Here is a 23,768-nt window from a genome sequence, read left to right on the forward strand (position 1 = left end):
ACGGAGAAAGACATAAAATGTTACCTTTCATCTCTAAAAGTTTTTCTCCCGTAGGAAATTCAAGTGGGCGAAGCGACGTCGTCAGTGGAAGTAATGTGTCTGTGTGTCTGTATATCTGTCCGTGGCATTTTAGCAGCCAATCGACTGGGCCGATTTTTATTCCTCTTAAATGATTGTTAACAGTTTTACATTGTAGCTTGTGTGTATTATGAAGTAGCTGCTTTGCTTCCGTGGGAATTTCGGGATAAAAAGTGCCCTATGTGTTATTCCAGGCTATTTTCTACCAATCTACCAAATTTCATGACAATCGGTCTAGTAGATAATGTGTGAAGAGGTAACAAACAAACAATTCACATTTATAATATTAGTTGGGATGGGTTAACAGTTTAGGCCTTCAGTGAGAATGTTTGTTAGGTTGGTCTTTTGAGGCAGAAGTACTTAATTACAAAAAAGTTATAACAATATTAAATGTTTTGATAATTACAAAATTAAATGTTGCCCGATTGAGAATTTGAGTCCATCTAAATGGGTATTTGCATTCATTTATTATTTACAGTTTGTATTGGTTACCCAAATAAGTTTTAAAATGGTTTTAAATAATTAAATTAATATAATATGCCAGCAGTAGTTTTCAGTATTCAATCTATGAATAAATTTAATGCTGGTTCTTGATGATGGTACCTACTACTTTTTCATGTCAAAAAAATTTAAAATTGTGTAGCTTTGTGAAAGCTACCTACCATCTTGTGAAACTTGACCATTTATGAAGTAAGACACATAAATTAAGATTGAAATTTTAAGTAGTTGTTAAAAAATTTGTCCCATATCCTTTGCTGTTACAACCTAGAATCATCAATCTGGATCTAATTATACATTGATTAATTTGCCCATTGTGATAAATTAAAATATATTATCTAATTAATTTGTGAAGCATTCTAGAATTTATACTATTATTATAAACAGGTAAGTGTTTGTGAGTTTGTATGTTTGAGGCGATGATGATGACTGATTTCAAACTGAACTGATTTCAAAAATTCTTTTACTATTAGAAAGGTACATTATCCGTAGTGAAGTACCAGGCAACATCTAGTAAAATAATTAATAAAATTTATGGAACAGCTCAAAATGCAATGTGTATAATTTATCTTAAAAATAAAAATGCCCTTATAAGAAAATGTCATTAATTTCATCACACCCATAAGGGCAGTTGGCACCAGCTCTTGTTTGTGATCTGGTTACTACTACATAGGGCCTAAAGTAACTACCTACTTTATTTTTCCAAAATTATAGCAGGTACTTATATAGTTTCTCTTGTAATATTATACTTAATAAACTATACAATGAAACAAAATATAAACTGCCAGAATTTATTGAAATACAATAAAAGATGTATCCAGAAAAATCAAACTAAACACATTGAAAAAAAGTTGACTTAGCAAATAAGGCAAGGTTGGCGTCTTGAGCCAATCTTAACGACAAATTGTCTACGTGTGAGACGGCATGGAACTCTGACTCCTGGTACTCCATATGGGGCTGAGCTTGAAGAGCTGGATGAAGCTGAAGCAGATGATCCTCTTTCTTCAACGATAACAACTGGTCCTGGGGCAGAGGAGATTGCAGCTAAGCTAGAGCTAGGGCTTGGACTTGGTGCATAGATATAGTCCGCTGGTGCTGGGGTCACTGGTGCTGGAGCAACAGCACTTGAAGCTACGGCAGATGAAGAACTCTTCTCTTCAATGATAATAACCGGACTATTGCTTGCGACGTTTCCTGCTGCCGAGCTAGCTAATGCAGCAGATGCGGCACCTGGTCCGTATGGTCCTCTTGGTCCATTTGGTCCTGAGGAGCTAGATGATGCGGCTGCTGCAGCTGATGAACTGTCCTCTTCAATGATGACGACTGGTCCGCTTGCGCTAGATGCAGCTGATGATCCGTTTGCTCCGTTAAGTGCGTTCAGTCCGTTCAGTCCGTTTGCTCCTGCAGCGCTTGCGGATGCAGCTGAAGCTCCGTTTGGTCCGTTAAGTCCGTTCAGTCCGTTTGCACCTGCAGCGCTTGAAGATGCAGCTGAAGCTCCGTTCAGTCCATTCAGTCCATTTGCTCCTGCAGCGCTTGCGGATGCAGCTGTAGCTCCGTTTGGTCCGTATGGTCCATAAGCTCCGTTTAATCCTGCAGCATTAGATGTGGCTGTTGCAGCTGATGAATTATTCTCTTCAATGATGACGACTGGTCCGCTTGCGCTAGATGCAGCAGCTGATGAAGCTGATGATCCGTTTGGTCCGTTAAGTCCGTTCAGTCCGTTTGCTCCTGCAGCGCTTGCGGATGCAGCTGAAGCTCCGTTGAGTCCGTTTGCTCCTACAGCGCCCGCGGATGCAACTGAAGCACCGTTGAGTCCGTTTGCTCCTACAGCGCCCGCGGATGCAGCTGAAGCTCCGTTAAGTCCGTTCAGTCCGTTTGCTCCTACAGCGCCCACGGATGCAACTGAAGCGCCGTTTGGTCCGTAAGGTCCATAAGCTCCGTTTAATCCTGCAGCATTAGATGATGCGGCTGCTGCAGCTGATGAACTATTCTCTTCAATGATGACGACTGGTCCACTTGCGCCAGAGGCAGCAGCTAATGAAGCTGATGATCCGTTTGATCCGTTAAGTCCGCTCAGTCCATTTGCTCCTGCAGCGCTAGCGGATGCAGCGGAAGCTCCATTAAGTCCGTTAAGTCCGTTTGGTCCGTATAGACCGTTCGGTCCGTATGGTCCATAAGCTCCGTTTAATCCTGCAGCATTAGGTGATGCGGCTGCTGCAGGTGATGAACTATTCTCTTCAATGATGACGACTGGTCCGCTTGCGCTAGATGCAGCAGCTGATGAAGCTGATGATCCGTTTGGTCCGTTAAGTCCGTTCAGACCGTTTGCTCCTGCAGCGTTTGCGGATGCAGCTGAAGCTCCGTTAAGTCCATTCAGTCCGTTTGCTCCTGCAGCGCTTGCGGATGCAGCTGAAGCTCCGTTAAGTCCGTTCAGTCCGTTTGCTCCTACAGCGCCCGCGGATGCAACTGAAACGCCGTTTGGTCCGTAAGGTCCATAAGCTCCGTTTAATCCTGCAGCATTAGATGATGCGGCTGCTGCAGCTGATGAACTATTCTCTTCAATGATGACGACTGGTCCGCTTGCGCCAGAGGCAGCAGCTGATGAAGCTGATGATCCGTTTGCTCCGTTAAGTCCGCTCAGTCCATTTGCTCCTGCAGCGCTAGCGGATGCAGCGGAAGCTCCGTTAAGTCCGCTCAGTCCGTTTGATCCTGCAGCGCTTGCGGATGCAGCTGAAGCTCCATTAAGTCCGTTAAGTACGTTTGGTCCGTATAGACCGTTTGGTCCGTATGGTCCATAAGCTCCGTTTAATCCTGCAGCACTAGATGATGCTGCTGCTGCAGCGGATGAAGTATTCTCTTCAATGATGACGACTGGTCCACTTGCGCCAGAGGCAGCAGCTGATGAAGCTGATGATCCGTTTGCTCCGTTAAGTCCGCTCAGTCCATTTGCTCCTGCAGCGCTAGCGGATGCAGCGGAAGCTCCATTAAGTCCGTTAAGTCCGTTTGGTCCGTATAGACCGTTTGGTCCGTATGGTCCATAAGCTCCGTTTAATCCTGCAGCATTAGATGATGCGGCTGCTGCAGCTGATGAACTATTCTCTTCAATGATGACGACTGGTCCGCTTGCACTAAGTCCGCTCAGTCCATTTGCTCCTGCAGCGTTTGCGGATGCAGCTGAAGCTCCGTTAAGTCCATTCAGTCCGCTTGCACTAGATGCAGCAGCTGATGAAGCTGATGATCCGTTTGGTCCGTTAAGTCCGTTCAGACCGTTTGCTCCTGCAGCGTTTGCGGATGCTACTGAAGCGCCGTTTGGTCCGTAAGGTCCATAAGCTCCGTTTAATCCTGCAGCATTAGATGATGCGGCTGCTGCAGCTGATGAACTATTCTCTTCAATGATGACGATTGGTCCGCTTGCGCCAGAGGCAGCAGCTGATGAAGCTGATGATCCGTTTGGTCCGTTAAGTCCGTTCAGACCGTTTGCTCCTGCAGCGTTTGCGGATGCAACTGAAGCTCCGTTAAGTCCATTCAGTCCGTTTGCTCCTGCAGCGCTTACGGATGCAGCTGAAGCTCCGTTAAGTCCGTTCAGACCGTTTGCTCCTGCAGCGTTTGCGGATGCAGCTGAAGCTCCGTTAAGTCCATTCAGTCCGTTTGCTCCTGCAGCGCTTGCGGATGCAGCTGAAGCTCCGTTCAGTCCGTTTGCTCCTACAGCGCCCACGGATGCAACTGAAGCGCCGTTTGGTCCGTAAGGTCCATAAGCTCCGTTTAATCCTGCAGCATTAGATGATGCGGCTGCTGCAGCTGATGAACTATTCTCTTCAATGATGACGACTGGTCCGCTTGCGCCAGAGGCAGCAGCTGATGAAGCTGATGATCCGTTTGGTCCGTTAAGTCCGTTCAGACCGTTTGCTCCTGCAGCGTTTGCGGATGCAGCTGAAGCTCCGTTAAGTCCATTCAGTCCGTTTGCTCCTGCAGCGCTTGCGGATGCAGCTGAAGCTCCGTTAAGTCCGTTCAGTCCGTTTGCTCCTACAGCGCCCACGGATGCAACTGAAGCACCGTTTGGTCCGTAAGGTCCATAAGCTCCGTTAGATCCTGCAGCGTTAGATGATGCGGCAGCTGCAACTGATGAACTGTTCTCTTCAATTACAACGACTGATCCGCTTCCGCTTGCGCTAGAGGCAGCAGCTGATGAAGCTGATGATCCGTTTGATCCGTTAAGTCCGCTCAGTCCATTTGCTCCTGCAGCGCTAGCGGATGCAGCGGAAGCTCCATTAAGTCCGTTAAGTCCGTTTGGTCCGTATAGACCGTTCGGTCCGTATGGTCCATAAGCTCCGTTTAATCCTGCAGCATTAGGTGATGCGGCTGCTGCAGGTGATGAACTATTCTCTTCAATGATGACGACTGGTCCGCTTGCGCTAGATGCAGCAGCTGATGAAGCTGATGATCCGTTTGCTCCGTTAAGTCCGCTCAGTCCATTTGCTCCTGCAGCGCTAGCGGATGCAGCGGAAGCTCCGTTAAGTCCGCTCAGTCCGTTTGCTCCTGCAGCGCTTGCGGATGCAGCTGAAGCTCCATTAAGTCCGTTAAGTCCGTTTGGTCCGTATAGACCGTTTGGTCCGTATGGTCCATAAGCTCCGTTTAATCCTGTAGCACTAGATGATGCTGCTGCTGCAGCGGATGAACTATTCTCTTCAATGATGACGACTGGTCCACTTGCGCCAGAGGCAGCAGATGATGAAGCTGATGAAGCTGATGATCCGTTTGCTCCGTTAAGTCCGCTCAGTCCATTTGCTCCTGCAGCGCTAGCGGATGCAGCGGAAGCTCCATTAAGTCCGTTAAGTCCGTTTGGTCCGTATGGTCCATAAGCTCCGTTTAATCCTGCAGCATTAGATGATGCGGCTGCTGCAGCTGATGAACTATTCTCTTCAATGATGACGACTGGTCCGCTTGCGCCAGAGGCAGCAGCTGATGAAGCTGATGATCCGTTTGATCCGTTAAGTCCGCTCAGTCCATTTGCTCCTGCAGCGCTAGCGGATGCAGCGGAAGCTCCATTAAGTCCGTTAAGTCCGTTTGGTCCGTATAGACCGTTCGGTCCGTATGGTCCATAAGCTCCGTTTAATCCTGCAGCATTAGGTGATGCGGCTGCTGCAGGTGATGAACTATTCTCTTCAATGATGACGACTGGTCCGCTTGCGCTAGATGCAGCAGCTGATGAAGCTGATGATCCGTTTGCTCCGTTAAGTCCGCTCAGTCCGTTTGCTCCTGCAGCGCTTGCGGATGCAGCTGAAGCTCCATTAAGTCCGTTTGGTCCGTATAGACCGTTTGGTCCGTATGGTCCATAAGCTCCGTTTAATCCTGCAGCACTAGATGATGCTGCTGTTGCAGCGGATGAACTATTCTCTTCAATGATGACGACCGGTCCACTTGCGCCAGAGGCAGCAGCTGATGAAGCTGATGATCCGTTTGGTCCGTTAAGTCCGTTCAGACCGTTTGCTCCTGCAGCGTTTGCGGATGCAGCTGAAGCTCCGTTAAGTCCATTCAGTCCGTTTGCTCCTGCAGCGCTTGCGGATGCAGCTGAAGCTCCGTTAAGTCCGTTCAGTCCATTTGCTCCTGCAGCGCTTGCGGATGCAGCTGAAGCTCCGTTAAGTCCGTTCAGTCCGTTTGCTCCAACAGCGCCCGCGGATGCAACTGAAGCGCCGTTTGGTCCGTAAGGTCCATAAGCTCCGTTTAATCCGGCAGCATTAGATGATGCGGCTGCTGCAGCTGATGAACTATTCTCTTCAATGATGACGACTGGTCCGCTTGCGCCAGAGGCAGCAGCTGATGAAGCTGATGATCCGTTTGCTCCGTTAAGTCCGCTCAGTCCGTTTGCTCCTGCAGCGCTTGCAGATGCAGCTGAAGCTCCATTAAGTCCGTTTGGTCCGTATAGACCGTTTGGTCCGTATAGACCGTTTGGTCCGTATGGTCCATAAGCTCCGTTTAACCCTGCAGCACTAGATGATGCTGCTGTTGCAGCGGATGAACTATTCTCTTCAATGATGACGACTGGTCCGCTTGCGCTAGATGCAGCAGCTGATGAAGCTGATGATCCGTTTGGTCCGTTAAGTCCGTTCAGACCGTTTGCTCCTGCAGCGTTTGCGGATGCAGCTGAAGCTCCGTTAAGTCCATTCAGTCCGTTTGCTCCTGCAGCGCTTGCGGATGCAGCTGAAGCTCCGTTAAGTCCGTTCAGTCCATTTGCTCCTGCAGCGCTTGCGGATGCAGCTGTAGCTCCGTTTGGTCCGTATGGTCCATAAGCTCCGTTTATTCCTGCAGCATTAGATGTGGCTGATGAACTATTCTCTTCAATGATGATGACTGGTCCGCTTGCGCTAGATGCAGCAGCTGATGAAGCTGATGATCCGTTTGGTCCGTTAAGTCCGTTCAGACCGTTTGCTCCTGCAGCGTTTGCGGATGCAGCTGAAGCTCCGTTAAGTCCATTCAGTCCGTTTGCTCCTGCAGCGCTTGCGGATGCAGCTGAAGCTCCGTTAAGTCCGTTCAGTCCGTTTGCTCCTACAGCGCCCGCGGATGCAACTGAAGCGCCGTTTGGTCCGTAAGGTCCATAAGCTCCGTTTAATCCTGCAGCATTAGATGATGCGGCTGTTGCAGCTGATGAACTATTCTCTTCAATGATGACGACTGGTCCGCTACCGCCTGCTCCAGATGCAGCAGAGCTTGCTGATGAAGCTGATGATCCGTTTGCTCCGTTAAGTCCGTTAAGTCCGTTTGGTCCGTATATACCGTTTGGTCCGTATGGTCCATAAGCTCCGTTTAATCCTGCAGCATTAGATGATGCGGCTGCTGCAGCTGATGAACTATTCTCTTCAATGATGACGACTGGTCCGCTTGCGCTAGATGCAGCAGCTGATGAAGCTGATGATCCGTTTGGTCCGTTAAGTCCGTTCAGACCGTTTGCTCCTACAGCGTTTGCGGATGCAGCTGAAGCTCCGTTAAGTCCATTCAGTCCGTTTGCTCCTGCAGCGCTTGCGGATGCAGCTGAAGCTCCGTTAAGTCCGTTCAGTCCATTTGCTCCTGCAGCGCTTGCGGATGCAGCTGTAGCTCCGTTTGGTCCGTATGGTCCATAAGCTCCGTTTATTCCTGCAGCATTAGATGTGGCTGATGAACTATTCTCTTCAATGATGATGACTGGTCCGCTTGCGCTAGATGCAGCAGCTGATGAAGCTGATGATCCGTTTGGTCCGTTAAGTCCGTTCAGACCGTTTGCTCCTGCAGCGTTTGCGGATGCAGCTGAAGCTCCGTTAAGTCCATTTAGTCCGTTTGCTCCTGCAGCGCTTGCGGATGCAGCTGAAGCTCCGTTAAGTCCGTTCAGTCCGTTTGCTCCTACAGCGCCCGCGGATGCAACTGAAGCGCCGTTTGGTCCGTAAGGTCCATAAGCTCCGTTTAATCCTGCAGCATTAGATGATGCGGCTGTTGCAGCTGATGAACTATTCTCTTCAATGATGACGACTGGTCCGCTACCGCCTGCTCCAGATGCAGCAGAGCTTGCTGATGAAGCTGATGATCCGTTTGCTCCGTTAAGTCCGTTAAGTCCGTTTGGTCCGTATATACCGTTTGGTCCGTATGGTCCATAAGCTCCGTTTATTCCTGCAGCATTAGATGTGGCTGATGAACTATTCTCTTCAATGATGATGACTGGTCCGCTTGCGCTAGATGCAGCAGCTGATGAAGCTGATGATCCGTTTGGTCCTTTAAGTCCGTTCAGACCGTTTGCTCCTGCAGCGCTTGAAGATGCAGCTGAAGCTCCGTTCAGTCCATTCAGTCCGTTTGCTCCTGCAGCGCTTGCGGATGCAGATGAAGCTCCGTTAAGTCCGTTCTGTCCGTTTGCTCCTGCAGCGCTTGCGGATGCAGCTGAAGCTCCGTTAAGTCCGTTAAGTCCGTTTGGTCCGTATAGACCGTTTGGTCCGTATGGTCCATAAGCTCCGTTTAATCCTGCAGCATTAGATGATGCGGCTGCTGCAGCTGATGAACTATTCTCTTCAATGATGACGACTGGTCCGCTTGCGCTAGATGCAGCAGCTGATGAAGCTGATGATCCGTTTGGTCCGTTAAGTCCGTTCAGACCGTTTGCTCCTGCAGCGTTTGCGGATGCAACTGAAGCTCCGTTAAGTCCATTCAGTCCGTTTGCTCCTGCAGCGCTTGCAGATGCAGCTGAAGCTCCGTTAAGTCCGCTCAGTCCGTTTGCTCCTGCAGCGCTTGCGGATGCGGCTGATGCTCCGTTTGGTCCGTATGGTCCATAAGCTCCGTTAGATCCTGAAGCGTTAGATGATGCGGCAGCTGCAACTGATGAACTGTTCTCTTCAATTACAACGACTGGTCCGCTTCCGCTTGCGCTAGAGGCAGCAGCTGATGAAGCTGATGATCCGTTTGCTCCGTTAAGTCCGTTCAGTCCGTTTGCTCCTGCAGCGCTTGCAGATGCAGCTGAAGCTCCATTAAGTCCGTTAAGTCCGTTTGGTCCGTATAGACCGTTTGGTCCGTATAGACCGTTTGGTCCGTATGGTCCATAAGCTCCGTTTAACCCTGCAGCACTAGATGATGGTGCTGTTGCAGCGGATGAACTATTCTCTTCAATGATGACGACTGGTCCACTTGCGCCAGAGGCAGCAGCTGATGAAGCTGATGATCCGTTTGCTCCGTTAAGTCCGCTCAGTCCATTTGCTCCTGCAGCGCTAGCGGATGCAGCGGAAGCGCCATTAAGTCCGTTAAGTCCGTTTGGTCCGTATAGACCGTTTGGTCCGTATGGTCCATAAGCTCCGTTTAATCCTGCAGCATTAGATGATGCGGCTGCTGCAGCTGATGAACTATTCTCTTCAATGATGACGACTGGTCCGCTTGCGCTAGATGCAGCAGCTGATGAAGCTGATGATCCGTTTTGTCCGTTAAGTCCGTTCAGACCGTTTGCTCCTGCAGCGTTTGCGGATGCAGCTGAAGCTCCGTTAAGTCCATTCAGTCCGTTTGCTCCTGCAGCGCTTGCGGATGCAGCTGAAGCTCCGTTAAGTCCGTTCAGTCCATTTGCTCCTGCAGCGCTTGCGGATGCAGCTGTAGCTCCGTTTGGTCCGTATGGTCCATAAGCTCCGTTTATTCCTGCAGCATTAGATGTGGCTGATGAACTATTCTCTTCAATGATGATGACTGGTCCGCTTGCGCTAGATGCAGCAGCTGATGAAGCTGATGATCCGTTTGCTCCGTTAAGTCCGTTCAGACCGTTTGCTCCTGCAGCGCTTGAAGATGCAGCTGAAGCTCCGTTCAGTCCATTCAGTACGTTTGCTCCTGCAGCGCTTGCGGATGCAGCTGCAGCTCCGTTTGGTCCGTATGGTCCATAAGCTCCGTTTATTCCTGCAGCATTAGATGTGGCTGATGAACTATTCTCTTCAATGATGATGACTGGTCCGCTTGCGCTGGAGGCAGTAGCTGATGATGCTGATAATCCGTTTGGTCCGTTAAGTCCGTTCAGTCCGTTTGCTCCTGCAGCGCTTGCGGAAGCAGCTGAAGCTCCGTTAAGTCCGTTCTGTCCGTTTGCTCCTGCAGCGCTTGCGGATGCAGCTGAAGCTCCGTTAAGTCCGTTAAGTCCGTTTGGTCCGTATAGACCGTTTGGTCCGTATGGTCCATAAGCTCCGTTTAATCTTGCAGCGTTAGATGATGCGGCTGCTGCAGCTGATGAACTATTCTCTTCAATGATGACGACTGGTCCGCTTGCGCTAGATGCAGCAGCTGATGAAGCTGATGATCCGTTTGGTCCGTTAAGTCCGTTCAGTCCGTTTGCTCCTGCAGCGTTTGCGGATGCAGCTGAAGCTCCGTTAAGTCCGCTCAGTCCGTTTGCTCCTGCAGTGCTTGCGGATGCAGCTGAAACGCCGTTAAGTCCGTTCAGTCCGTTTGCTCCTGCAGCGCTTGCGGATGCGGCTGATGCTCCGTTTGGTCCGTATGGTCCATAAGCTCCGTTTAATCTTGCAGCATTAGATGATGCGGCTGCTGCAGCTGATGAACTATTCTCTTCAATGATGACGACTGGTCCGCTTGCGCCAGATGCAGCAGCTGATGAAGCTGATGATCCGTTTGGTCCGTTAAGTCCGTTCAGTCCGTTTGCTCCTGCAGCGTTTGCGGATGCAGCTGAAGCTCCGTTAAGTCCGTTAAGTCCGTTTGGTCCGTATAGACCGTTTGGTCCGTATGGTCCATAAGCTCCGTTTAATCCTGCAGCATTAGATGATGCGGCTGCTGCAGCTGATGAACTATTCTCTTCAATGATGACGACTGGTCCGCTTGCGCTAGATGCAGCAGCTGATGAAGCTGATGATCCGTTTGGTCCGTTAAGTCCGTTCAGACCGTTTGCTCCTGCAGCGTTTGCGGATGCAGCTGAAGCTCCGTTAAGTCCATTCAGTCCGTTTGCTCCTGCAGCGCTTGCGGATGCAGCTGAAGCTCCGTTAAGTCCGCTCAGTCCGTTTGCTCCTGCAGCGCTTGCGGATGCAGCTGAAGCGCCGTTAAGTCCGTTCAGTCCGTTTGCTCCTGCAGCGCTTGCGGATGCGGCTGATGCTCCGTTTGGTCCGTATGGTCCATAAGCTCCGTTTAATCTTGCAGCATTAGATGATGCGGCTGCTGCAGCTGATGAACTATTCTCTTCAATGATGACGACTGGTCCGCTTGCGCTAGATGCAGCAGCTGATGAAGCTGATGATCCGTTTGGTCCGTTAAGTCCGTTAAGTCCGTTCAGTCCGTTTGCTCCTGCAGCGTTTGCGGATGCAGCTGAAGCTCCGTTAAGTCCGTTCAGTCCGTTTGGTCCTGCAGCGCTTGCGGATGCAGCTGAAGCTCCGTTAAGTCCGTTCTGTCCGTTTGCTCCTGCAGCGCTTGCGGATGCAGCTGAAGCTCCGTTAAGTCCGTTAAGTCCGTTTGGTCCGTATAGACCGTTTGGTCCGTATGGTCCGTTTAATCCTGCAGCATTAGATGATGCGGCTGCTGCAGCTGATGAACTATTCTCTTCAATGATGACGACTGGTCCGCTTGCGCTAGATGCAGCAGCTGATGAAGCTGATGATCCGTTTGGTCCGTTAAGTCCGTTCAGACCGTTTGCTCCTGCAGCGTTTGCGGATGCAGCTGAAGCTCCGTTAAGTCCATTCAGTCCGTTTGCTCCTGCAGCGCTTGCGGATGCAGCTGAAGCTCCGTTAAGTCCGCTCAGTCCGTTTGCTCCTGCAGCGCTTGCGGATGCAGCTGAAGCGCCATTAAGTCCGTTCAGTCCGTTCAGTCCGTTTGCTCCTGCAGCGCTTGCGGATGCGGCTGATGCTCCGTTTGGTCCGTATGGTCCATAAGCTCCGTTAGATCCTGCAGCGTTAGATGATGCGGCAGCTGCAACTGATGAACTGTTCTCTTCAATTACAACGACTGGTCCGCTTCCGTTTGCGCTAGAGGCAGCAGCTGATGAAGCTGATGATCCGTTTGCTCCGTTAAGTCCGTTAAGTCCGTTTGCTCCTGCAGCGCTTGCAGATGCAGCTGAAGCTCCATTTAGTCCGTTAAGTCCGTTTGGTCCGTATAGACCGTTTGGTCCATAAGCTCCGTTTAATCCTGCAGCACTAGATGATGCGGCTGCTGCAGCTGATGAACTGTCCTCTTCAATGATGACGACTGGTCCGCTTGCGCTAGATGCAGCAGCTGATGAAGCTGATAATCCGTTTGGTCCATATGCTCCGTTAAGTCCGTTCAGTCCGTTTGCTCCGTTAAGTCCGTTCAGTACATTTGCTCCGTTAAGTCCGTTTGCTCCCGCAACGCCCGCGGATGCAGCTGAAGCTCCGTTTGGTCCGTAAGGTCCATAAGCTCCGTTTAATCTTGCAGCATTAGATGATGCGGCTGCTGCAGCTGATGAACTATTCTCTTCAATGATGACGACTGGTCCGCTTGCGCCAGATGCAGCAGCTGATGAAGCTGATGATCCGTTTGGTCCGTTAAGTCCGTTCAGTCCGTTTGCTCCTGCAGCGTTTGCGGATGCAGCTGAAGCTCCGTTAAGTCCATTCAGTCCGTTTGCTCCTGCAGCGCTTGCGGATGCAGCTGAAGCTCCGTTAAGTCCGCTCAGTCCGTTTGCTCCTGCAGCGCTTGCGGATGCAGCTGAAGCGCCGTTAAGTCCGTTCAGTCCGTTCAGTCCGTTTGCTCCTGCAGCGCTTGCGGATGCGGCTGATGCTCCGTTTGGTCCGTATGGTCCATAAGCTCCGTTAGATCCTGCAGCGTTAGATGATGCGGCAGCTGCAACTGATGAACTGTTCTCTTCAATTACAACGACTGGTCCGCTTCCGTTTGCGCTAGAGGCAGCAGCTGATGAAGCTGATGATCCGTTTGCTCCGTTAAGTCCGTTAAGTCCGTTTGCTCCTGCAGCGCTTGCAGATGCAGCTGAAGCTCCATTTAGTCCGTTAAGTCCGTTTGGTCCGTATAGACCGTTTGGTCCATAAGCTCCGTTTAATCCTGCAGCACTAGATGATGCGGCTGCTGCAGCTGATGAACTGTCCTCTTCAATGATGACGACTGGTCCGCTTGCGCTAGATGCAGCAGCTGATGAAGCTGATAATCCGTTTGGTCCATATGCTCCGTTAAGTCCGTTCAGTCCGTTTGCTCCGTTAAGTCCGTTCAGTACATTTGCTCCGTTAAGTCCGTTTGCTCCCGCAACGCCCGCGGATGCAGCTGAAGCTCCGTTTGGTCCGTAAGGTCCATAAGCTCCGTTTGATCCAGCAGCGCTGGATGTTGTGGCAGCTACAGTTGAACTGTCCTCTTCAATGATAATGACTGGTCCATTTCCGCTCGCACTAGATGCTGCAGCTGACGAAGCTGATGATCCGATTGGTACATATGGTCCGTTTAGTCCAGAGGTGCTAAATGCTGCAGCTGATCCGGATGCATTAGGTCCTTGGCGTCTTTCAATGATAACTGCTGGTCCGCTACTGCTTGCTCCAGATACAGCAGAACTTCCTAATGAAGCTGATGATCCGTTTGCTCCGTTAAGCCCGTTCAGTCCGTTTGCTCCGTTAAGTCTGGTCAGTCCGTTTACTCCTGCAGCGCTTACGGATGCAGCTGAAGCTCCGTTAAGCCCATTCAGTCCGTTTGCTCCTGCAGCGCTTGCGGATGCAGCTGAAGCGCCGTTAAGTCCGTTCAGTCCGTTTGCTCCTGCAGCGCTTGCGGATGCGGCTGATGCTCCGTTTGGTCCGTATGGTCCATAAGCTCCGTTAGATCCTGCAGCGTTAGATGATGCGGCAGCTGCAACTGATGAACTGTTCTCTTCAATTACAACGACTGGTCCGCTTCCGCTTGCGCTAGAGGCAGCAGCTGATGAAGCTGATGATCCGTTTGCTCCGTTAAGTCCGTTTGCTCCTGCAGCGCTTGCGGATGCAGCTGAAGCTCCGTTTGGTCCATAAACTCCGTTTGGTCCATATAGACCGTTTGGTCCGTATGGTCCATAAGCTCCGTTCAATCCTGCAGCACTAGACGAAGCGGGTGATGAAGGTGATGAGCCAATTGGTCCTGGTCCGTTTTGTCCGTTTGGTCCTGACGCGCTTGATGATGCGGCTACTGTAGCTGATGATGCATTTTTTTCAATGACAGTTGGTCTGCTGGCACTTGCGCTAGATGCTGCAGCTGAACCTGATGATCCTCCTAGGCCTCCGAGTTGCCTTCTTCCAGTTGTTGTTTTTGTTGTCGCACTGGTTCCTGGCACTTTATGGATAACAACATCTTCTTCATAAATTACTTCGTTTCCTGAAGCATCGGTTTCGATGACGAAGGTCCTCACAAGTTTGTCTTCGCCTGATATGTTGTTAGGAACATCGCCGTGTCTTCGATATTCTTTGTGGGTTGTTTTCACTTCGGTTACATTTCCATTTCCATCTGTTGTGAAGTTATCTGTTGTGCTTTCACTCACTTCGCGGGCGTTTCCCGCGAGTAAACTGTCCCCGAAGAGGTCTGCAGCGGCATACTGTGAACAAATTAGTAAGTATTCATTTATTACAATGGTAAATTGTGATAAAGTGTAATGAAACTTCTTTACTTCCTTTGGTGTCTTTATATTTCTGTATATCATTAGAGTACTTTAAAAGACCAACGTACCCAACGATTTCAGTAACTACACAGAAGTTATCGATTAACTTAAACTTAACTTTTAAACTTAAAACTTAATCCTTTATCATATCAACTTGATTGATTATTTAATTAATCAATCAATTTATTAATCAAACATATGTACAATAATACAGATGTAAAAATTATTACATGTCTCATGCGCCATGTCTCTCTATGTATATCATACAAATATAAAATCAGTTCCACCTATAATTGATGGGGTGAATTTTTGGGGAAAGTATTAATCTATGTACATTAAGAATTGAACATAAGGTCATGGACAGCTGCCTTAAACGAGGGAACTCCTCGACGGCACTGCTCCATTGAGATAGCTCCTAAAAGGTTTATACAGATTGCAATAAAATATATCCCGGTATTGGCTATGCTCTATATCTGTAGTCGGTGCAGTCACTGTATGAATTGAATACACGCACGGGGCTACAAGAGGGCAAATACACTGTTTAACAGGGAAATCAGATTATGTCTAACTAAAATTATGCTCCATTTGTAATACAAATTTTAGTACAACTTACAATGTAGAATTTAAATCGAAAGAAAAAGTGAGGAATGTTCCTTACCTGCAGAGCACAGCACAAGATCACGAAGGTTGTGACTCTCATTTTCTTTTTTGAGAGTTGGAACCGAACTGATGATTTCAACTAAACTTCCCGATCATTTTATACTCGATTAAACCTAACAGAAGCATCGTCGAAACTAATGCAAATATTGAATTATTAAAATTACTATTTATTTGAAACAATATAGCAATCGCCTTGTAATTCTGAACAATATGTAACAATTGGATCTTGATTAAGTTATTGTGATTCCAGATGTTGACAAAACGATGTTTACGTATTTCGTGCTGACGTTTTCGGTACATGCCAGTTATATAACCAAATAGCTTTTGCCCGCAGTTTCGCCCGCGTTTGTTTCCTGTTTGCTAATAACTTATTATTATCAATATCCTGGATTCTAAGCAATATATCGCGATAAAACCTATCTACCAGATTTAAAGTTAGACCGCAAAGTGAGTCCGCTATACAACCGGTCTAAAGGTTTCAAGTTGAAATCCTACTCGTGCCAAGAGTGTTTGTATATCAATCTAAATAAAATATTTGGCAGTCATCGTTAAAATAGATATTATTAAATTATTCTATACTGTTATTATAAAGAGGTATTTAAGCGTTTGTGAGTTTGTGACTTTGGGAGTTTGTATGTTTGAGGCGGGCCTCTCGATATATAATCTCCGAAACTACCGAACCGATTTTAAAAATTATTTCACCATTATAAAGGTACATTTTCCAAGATTGCTATTAGCTATATTTTATTTCAAAATTCCCACGGGAGCCAAGCCCCAAGCAACAGCTAGTCAAATAATATAATTGTTGCAACATCGCAGATAACTAGCTAACGTTGTTTATTTTACGGGTTTTATAATCTTTTAGATTTCATTTTGGTACAATATATACAAATATCGGAACGCGTGCGACAGGGCGTAGCCCGCTCATTGGTGTAAGACTAGGAATAAAATGTTGGTGGCTAAAAACTGATGTACAGTAAACAGCACATCAAGTTATCCTGCATGAACTTTTATTGCACGGTAATAGCGGCGAGTTTGCAATGAATTTGGGTAGGTTGATTTGCTGTTGGCTGTACAATAAGAATGGCAATAAACAATTTGAATGTACAATAGGACTGGATAATAACGTGATAACATGATGTTTATCAGTTTTACTTCGTTACTTCGCTGGCTCAGCGACCTAAAGAGCCTCCGATACTAGAATTCTTATACATATGGATCGAGGAGCCACTTCTGATTTTAAAAAGAAACTTATCCCACCCTTTAGTACAAGATGGAAGTGATTTTGTAGATAACACAAATACTGGAATTTGTACATCAACCAAAGTTACGTCAATGTAGAAGTGGCTCCTCCATCCAAAGACAACGGCGTGAGGCGTACAGTTTCTATAACCTAAACCCCCTAATTAACATTGCTTTTAGTTACAATCCCATCAGTAATTAGGTTCGATATTTGGGGTCTCAAAACGCGTCGGTGACCCGTACCGAGTAGCTGTGGTCGAAGTTCGGGTTCGCATTTCACCATCGAATCGATTCGAAGTGAGACGCAGCGAACCAATCACATTGCTGTGTGGTTGTCGTTGCGTCACAATGTCGCAATGTGATTGGTTCGCTGCGTCTCACTTGAAATGCAAACCCACGCTAAGCCCACTGGTGTCCATGGGCTGCGGTGTTTGCTTACCATCCGGTTACCCACATGCTCGTTTGCCTACTATGCTAGTGTGAAAAATAAACAATGTCTCTTCATGGTTCAAGGAATCAATCGATAGTTGACTCTACGTTCTTCTCTTTAATATAATTAGTTTCAAAATAATTATATTTGAGCAGCTTATCGTCAAAGAATTAAATAAATATAAAACCATTTAACCTTGAAGAGTCATTGTATATTTGTTTTCAAATAATGCAATATTTTCTATATTGTTCTTGCGCGCAATTATTGTCAGAAAAGAATTAATAGTATGTGTATACAGCTGTATATATATCGTTGATTGCTATATTGAGACGTATTTACAATAAGAACAATATATATTGACTACTACCATACAATACATATGTATGATTTTACGCACTTGATCGAGCTTTAACAATGCCATAATTTTTGTCGAATAAATTTACTCTTGATTATTTGTATCGGTAGACGTCATTATCTACATTACAATAATATTCCTATAGCGGGACAAGATCTACTTATTTTAACATTTCAAGATTTTGATATCACATTGAGGTTTTCAATCTGGTAGGTATCAAAATCTTGAAATAATAAAACAAGCCGATTGATATTTATCAATATAACTTTCGTTTATGTCATTGTTCCCTAAAGAAATTCACATGCAAATGAGTCTATCCCTTTCGTTAATATAGGTAGGTCTAAAAATATGGAAAATATAGAAGTGAATATTTATGCAAGTGCATTATTTTTTTAGAATTGGTCTTATTGGGCAGCATTCACAAACATGACCTTATACATGTGTATCTACATAATATATACGAAATCACAGATATAAAAATAGCACACAGAACAGGAGTGACTTTGGGAATAGATATTATTAGCCCTAAGAGTGAGTTCTTCCATTTCTCTAGGAGTCCAATTTTCTTTTGTCAGTAGTCTTTACCCTTAAAAGTCCATACTTCAATCCATACTAATATTATAAATGCTGAAGTTTCTGTCTTTATGTCACATTTTCAAGACGAAGCCTCTGGCTTGATTTTGATACAACTTTAATCTAGTTAATGATCTTAGGTCTAGACTTCCGCGGGCGGAGGTACAGGCAACAGATAATATTAACAAATTGGTGTTTTACCAGATGAAAATTTGATCTTTGTGCCACGAAATAAACAGAAAATAGAAGCTATTTTAGCTTCTGTTTTCTTTTTATTTCGTGACGAGTATATACGAAGATTAAGACTAAGTTATCACTTCTTTATAGCTGTTTGTCACTTAACTTAAAGGTTACCTATTATCTTTGTATGAGGGCTGTAGATTTCATCAACTGATTGGTACGAAGATCCCCTTTGCTTTCTTCGTTGATACGTTTCTTGTTTGCTCAAGTTTGCTAGCTTATAAGGTTGCATTATCGGTTACTTATCTGGATGGCGACTTTCATCTATGGATTTAAATCACCACATAGTATAAAACAAAGTCGCCCTGTTGTCTGTCTGTTTCAGAACTTTCTTCTTTTAACGCACGCAATGGATTTTGATGCAGTAATCACTGTTAATTAGATAATTTATTCCCGAAGGTTTATACTTACATATAAAAATGAATCGAAACAGAGTTTTGAAACAAACCACCAAAGTTTTGCAGACTGGTTGGGCGATAGAGCGGAGCCGGCATTAACTAGCTCAGTAAAAATATATAACTTAAATAAATTTTGCTGCAAGTGACTATACCTCAAATAACGGTAGAACAAACGAAAAAAAAACACCACCCACGTAATTTTTTTATCTACAACGGATTGCCAACTGTTCCCGATTAGTCGATGATTTGTCAATTTGTATCCATTGTTCGATCGACCTCCTACCGTAGGAGGCATCGTTAAAAATAATTATTTTTTGTTTGTTAGTAACCCCTATTCGGCAAAAAAAAATGTTTTTATAAAACATACTTAATACGCAAGTGAAAGTGTAATTTGTGAACCCCGATGCAAAGTGTTATGGATATTTGTATAAAAATTTGTAAATAATTGTATAGCGTCAATTCATAGCCCTTATGCCGGCTCCATACTGTCGTCGAACTCAGACAAATGGCGATGTGAATGCATGAACATTACGTAATTAGTACTAGTGCTTTTATTTACCCTAATGACAAACCAGCAATGTATGCCGAATCCGTAAAAGTTCGGCTAACTTTTTCGCGATAGTGTAGAGCCGGCGTTAACTTTTTCTACTTTTGTTCGTACCTATATTCTTCACAAAGCGCAATTCTAAGAATAAACAGGAGATTATACGGAATTATACATGTGATGCTGTTATTGGGCTTCCAAATGAAATATATCAATATAATGGGTCTTTCAGAAGAGCTTAATTAATAAACACTAATAACAGATGAAAGCAATGTCTGATAAACATCAATATATTCATATCAACAATATTTTTAATGTTTATGACACTTAATTAAGTTCAGGAACTTCATACACCACCACGTACACTCCAATATGTAAATACTCAAGCCACACAACACCAACCGCAGCGACTGCAAGGTCATTGAAACTTCAGCAACATTAAATAAAAAAGTGCTTGCTAAGTCCCTTTAATTTATTCAAGTAATAATATGTATATATGATTTCTTGGGGAATGTAGTGTATCACTAAGAGATGACTTTCTACCTATCTTATATTCCCTGATGGGAACGGGAAGTACGGAGTCTCGGGAAAAAGCTAGTGCAGAATAAAGAGAAAGTAAAAAAAAAAGATTCAAATTAAGTCAACCCTCTGAGAAAAGTTAATACAAAGAATAGTTAATATTTATTTAATCCAGGTAAGATATGTTTGTCCGTATGTTTGGAGAGGTTCACAAACATCGTAACCTTCCTCGTAAAGAGGACCCCTATTTGGTCGGCTTCTCAAAGTGTGGCCTTAATTAATTGCACAGAGATTTATTGCAACTTAAGCAAACCCGGATACAAAGTTCTGTTATAATTACGTGTGATTTCTTAATTGTTATATTAGGTCTGTTTAATGAGTTTTTTTTCAACTGTTTTTTTTTTCAAGTATTGCTGTACCTAATTTTAGTTTAAATTCAAAATTTAGGAAGTTTTAGTAATTTGACGCAATAAGTAATAGTATATTTACTTATTGACGTCAAAAAAATACTTAAACTAATTCTACTGTCAACTTCCAAACCGCAGGTGAAGAAGAAGCGGCACAACAATCTTCACCGCAGCCTTTTCTCCAAAGACGTCAATTAAGCCACTGATTAGCATTTAACTATATAACTTCCTCTAATAAAATATAATAAAATGTTGTTCAATTTTTTTTAGGACCAATCAATAGATATTATAAAATTTAATACGTACTATTAAATAAAAAAAATAAAAAAAACAGCATCAAAATCCGTTGCGAAGTTTTAAATATCTAAAAGCGTACACAATGACAGACCAACAGCGAGAGGCGACCTTGTTTTACCTTATCTATGTAATGATAATGATTCAAGGAGGGTACTATTGATACTCCTTCATTACATTTTAAAACCTCCTTATTGCATTTCGAAAGAAGAACAGAAAAACCAACATGAGTTTATTTGATGTATGTTTTGACGCAGTCAGCCCCCAGAGCTGAATAAGATTACGTGTGTGTTAAAAATGTATTAAATGTTATCTAATAATAATAATATATTTTAATTGATAAGCGATCCGAATCGTTAAAGTAAACATACATGTGTACGGAAAATACATTTGTCATCTGAAATGGATGACGTGACGAAGGTTAATATCACAGATAATAAAGCAATCATAGACAGTTGGCCTATTCCAGCACGCTTTTTTTGTAATCAAATTTTCAAACGTCTTCATCGGCCATTTAAATTTATAAGCCATATGTTGGCTCCGTTTAATGAGGCCTCGAGGAACAAGTGTGACAAGCTGACTGATGGAGACAATCAACACATGTTGCCTTTAATTTGACAGGCTTTTCTTTGAGGGTGTTTAAAGAGTTATTGTGTGACATGATAGAGCGTGTCGCATACCATTTAGCACAGAATTTCTAAGATGCTAAATGGAGACTTTCGTGTGATTCCTAACGCTATGCCTTTCACATCCATTCACTACTGATTCATTCGGAGAATTCATATACTTAATTAGATTTACTTCTACTCCCCTGGACGAATGACAAGGGCGAGGAGTTCTTTAAAGTATCCTCTTGAATGTCACAGGTTGTTCATGCGTGCATGTTCTCCTGTTGGTGTTTATACCTATAGTTGTACTCGTACTCCTAATATTTACGTTTATAATTGCAACTTATAACTTGGTATCGTACGTATATTTTTATCTCAAAATTCTCACAGTAGTGGAGGCCCGAGGCGTAGGCGCAGATTGTGTAATACTAAATCTGTAAATTCATTCACCAACTAAAACTTTCTATATCATCAAGTTAAATCAAATCCTAATAAAGCAACTGCAAGTGTTTAACCTAATTTGCAATCATTGGGGTAAGTTTCAAATTCAAGTGACCAACTTGAGACGTTAACTTGGATCGGACAAATAGGCTTAGAAAGTTACTGGACACTTAGACGGTATCAGAACGATCTAGAACTTTGTGGATAACTTAGTCACTTTAATTGGTTGGTCGGACAAGTATGGCAAATTTGCTGGATATGGTTTAAAGTCCATCGATCACAGTAAAGATCTTTTAAATTGTAGTGTCTGCCGGCCGCTTTTGATTGCGTGTGGTCACGTGTGGTTATGGTACAGGACATAAAGCCGTTAGATTATATTTTCCTATTTTTGAGATTCATGATGTACCTAGGTACTTATTGAATGAAGGTAATTTATTTTATCTTATTTGTCATAACCTTGCTAACGAATAATATAATTGAAAATTCATTTCTTATCAGAGATGATATCCCTACGAGTCGCTATGAATTGATACTATACATTAACTCTATATATGATACCACTACTGTGATACCTATAGTATCTAAGAAAGGTTTTCGTAAGTAGGAATTTGAAAATCGGAAATTCCTTAAGTACGTGCTGGTTAAATGGTGGTATATGCTAAAAGTTTGTAACAATACCTATTATTTTTGAAATTTAAAATTTCAACGGTCAATCACTTGATTAAATAGCCAAGCCAATTATTTTAATAATAATACTTTGTTTAGCATAACGTCTTGGAATAGGGTTGTCACCCTCAATATAAGACATCCTGTTTTCTTAGACGCAAGTACTATGACGGCGCGTGCAAGACTCGTGCCATAAAAATAACTGAAATTAAACTTTATTTCCTTAACTTTAAGATTCAAATTTGAGTGACCTAGCAATTAGACCAGGGTTAACAAAATTTCTTTTTTAAAGGAATATTGTTAGAGTTGAAAATACAAAAGAAGTATTGTGGAGACATTACCGAAGAAATTAGAGGTTTCCGGTCGTGTGCCAAGCGTGAGTCGTTCCGACTGAGGTGCAATGCATATGGCACTGCCCAGGTGTCGGTTGAACATGATCTGATAACGATTACCGGTAAAGAGAAACAAACTTTTTTAAACCCCAGACGCAATCAAACGGTTGCTATATAAATTTGAAGCTTGTTGATGTAAAGTTAGTCAAGAAAGTAAGAATTTTTGTCGAACAAATTTTTTTTTGCCATTGCAATACCAAATAGAAACTGGTAGATTGGGTAGATGGTAGATTGGCTGATAAACACCCACCGTTGCCAGCCAACAGGAGACAGCACCCTCATTTCATTTCTTCAGACTGTATATCTGTAGGTATCATAGTAGCTCCCAAACGGATAAATCTATTTTGTTACACGTTCAATAAATTTTGTCACTTAAATTGTGTAGATCTATGAGATAGAATACATTATACTTGCTTCCTTGACATAAATTAAAAAGATTTAAAGAACTAGATATTATAAGTTTATTATATAATACTCATTAGCTTGATCATAAACAACATATATAAGCTGGCTACAAATATATTCAAAAGTACGTTAGAGTGACCTTCGTTCTGCTCAAATGCTTGTCTTTTCTTTTTAATTTTTTAAATTACGAACAGCATAACGTTCGCCACGTGCCCACCGTCGTCGTACTTTAAAATATTCTAGTCTTCTCAACTGCGGGTCGTAAAAATATTATTTCGAGAGTTACGTATGTATTTACGATTTAAAATATTAATTTTTAAAATCTTGAGGATGACTTAGCTAAATGTTGACGTCTACTTAATTGATTATTGCTTAAATAAAATTAATTTTAATGTTAATTGCAAAAGAAAAATATTCTGACAATTGGATCATAGGTAAACGTTATAATCATAGATAAAAGAAAACAATAATAATAATGCCTTATAGAATCCATAATACTTAACTAAAATTGATAGAGAAGACATTTTAAATAGGTACAGTCTACAGCACATCAACCACCCAAATTTATTGCAAACTCGCCGCTATTACTGCGCTGTAGAGGTTCATGCAGGGTAACTTGATGTGCTGTTGACTGTACCTGTTTCACATTTTAATAATAACGATAGATAAAGAGTACAAACAAAAAACAAAACGACACGATAGAGAGAAACAAAACGATCATGTTAGCTCAACTGTCTACTAAGTTAATCCAAACGTGTGCGGGCCGCAGTTTGTATTGCGGCGCGCTACAATATGACCGTTGGAAATAAGTCACCGTGCAATACTTAGTACTCCAGGGACGGATTGGGAACAATGAATAAAAACAAAAGATTAATTAAAATTGAGGGTGTTAAACATATTTAGTTTAGGTACCTACTGGCGGTGAATGTCGGAATTTCGAGATTAAAATATATTGTCTATCTAAGCGT

General features: G+C 44.1%; 1 protein-coding gene across 1 annotated transcript; it reads right to left on the reverse strand.

Moving 5' to 3' along the window:
- Window positions 1-1,353: 1,353 nt before the first annotated feature.
- Window positions 1,354-15,404, reverse strand: LOC128677158 (fibroin heavy chain). Its single transcript, XM_053757808.1, has 2 exons — window positions 15,285-15,404; window positions 1,354-14,563 (listed from the first exon to the last, which is right to left on the reverse strand). The coding sequence occupies exons 1-2, from the start codon at window positions 15,324-15,326 to the stop codon at window positions 1,433-1,435; spliced, it is 13,173 nt and encodes a 4,390-aa protein (XP_053613783.1). The 5' UTR covers window positions 15,327-15,404; the 3' UTR covers window positions 1,354-1,432.
- Between the last annotated feature and the right edge of the window lie 8,364 nt (window positions 15,405-23,768).

Source organism: Plodia interpunctella, chromosome 17, assembly GCF_027563975.2.
Source record: "Plodia interpunctella isolate USDA-ARS_2022_Savannah chromosome 17, ilPloInte3.2, whole genome shotgun sequence".
Classification (NCBI taxonomy): domain Eukaryota; kingdom Metazoa; phylum Arthropoda; class Insecta; order Lepidoptera; family Pyralidae; genus Plodia; species Plodia interpunctella.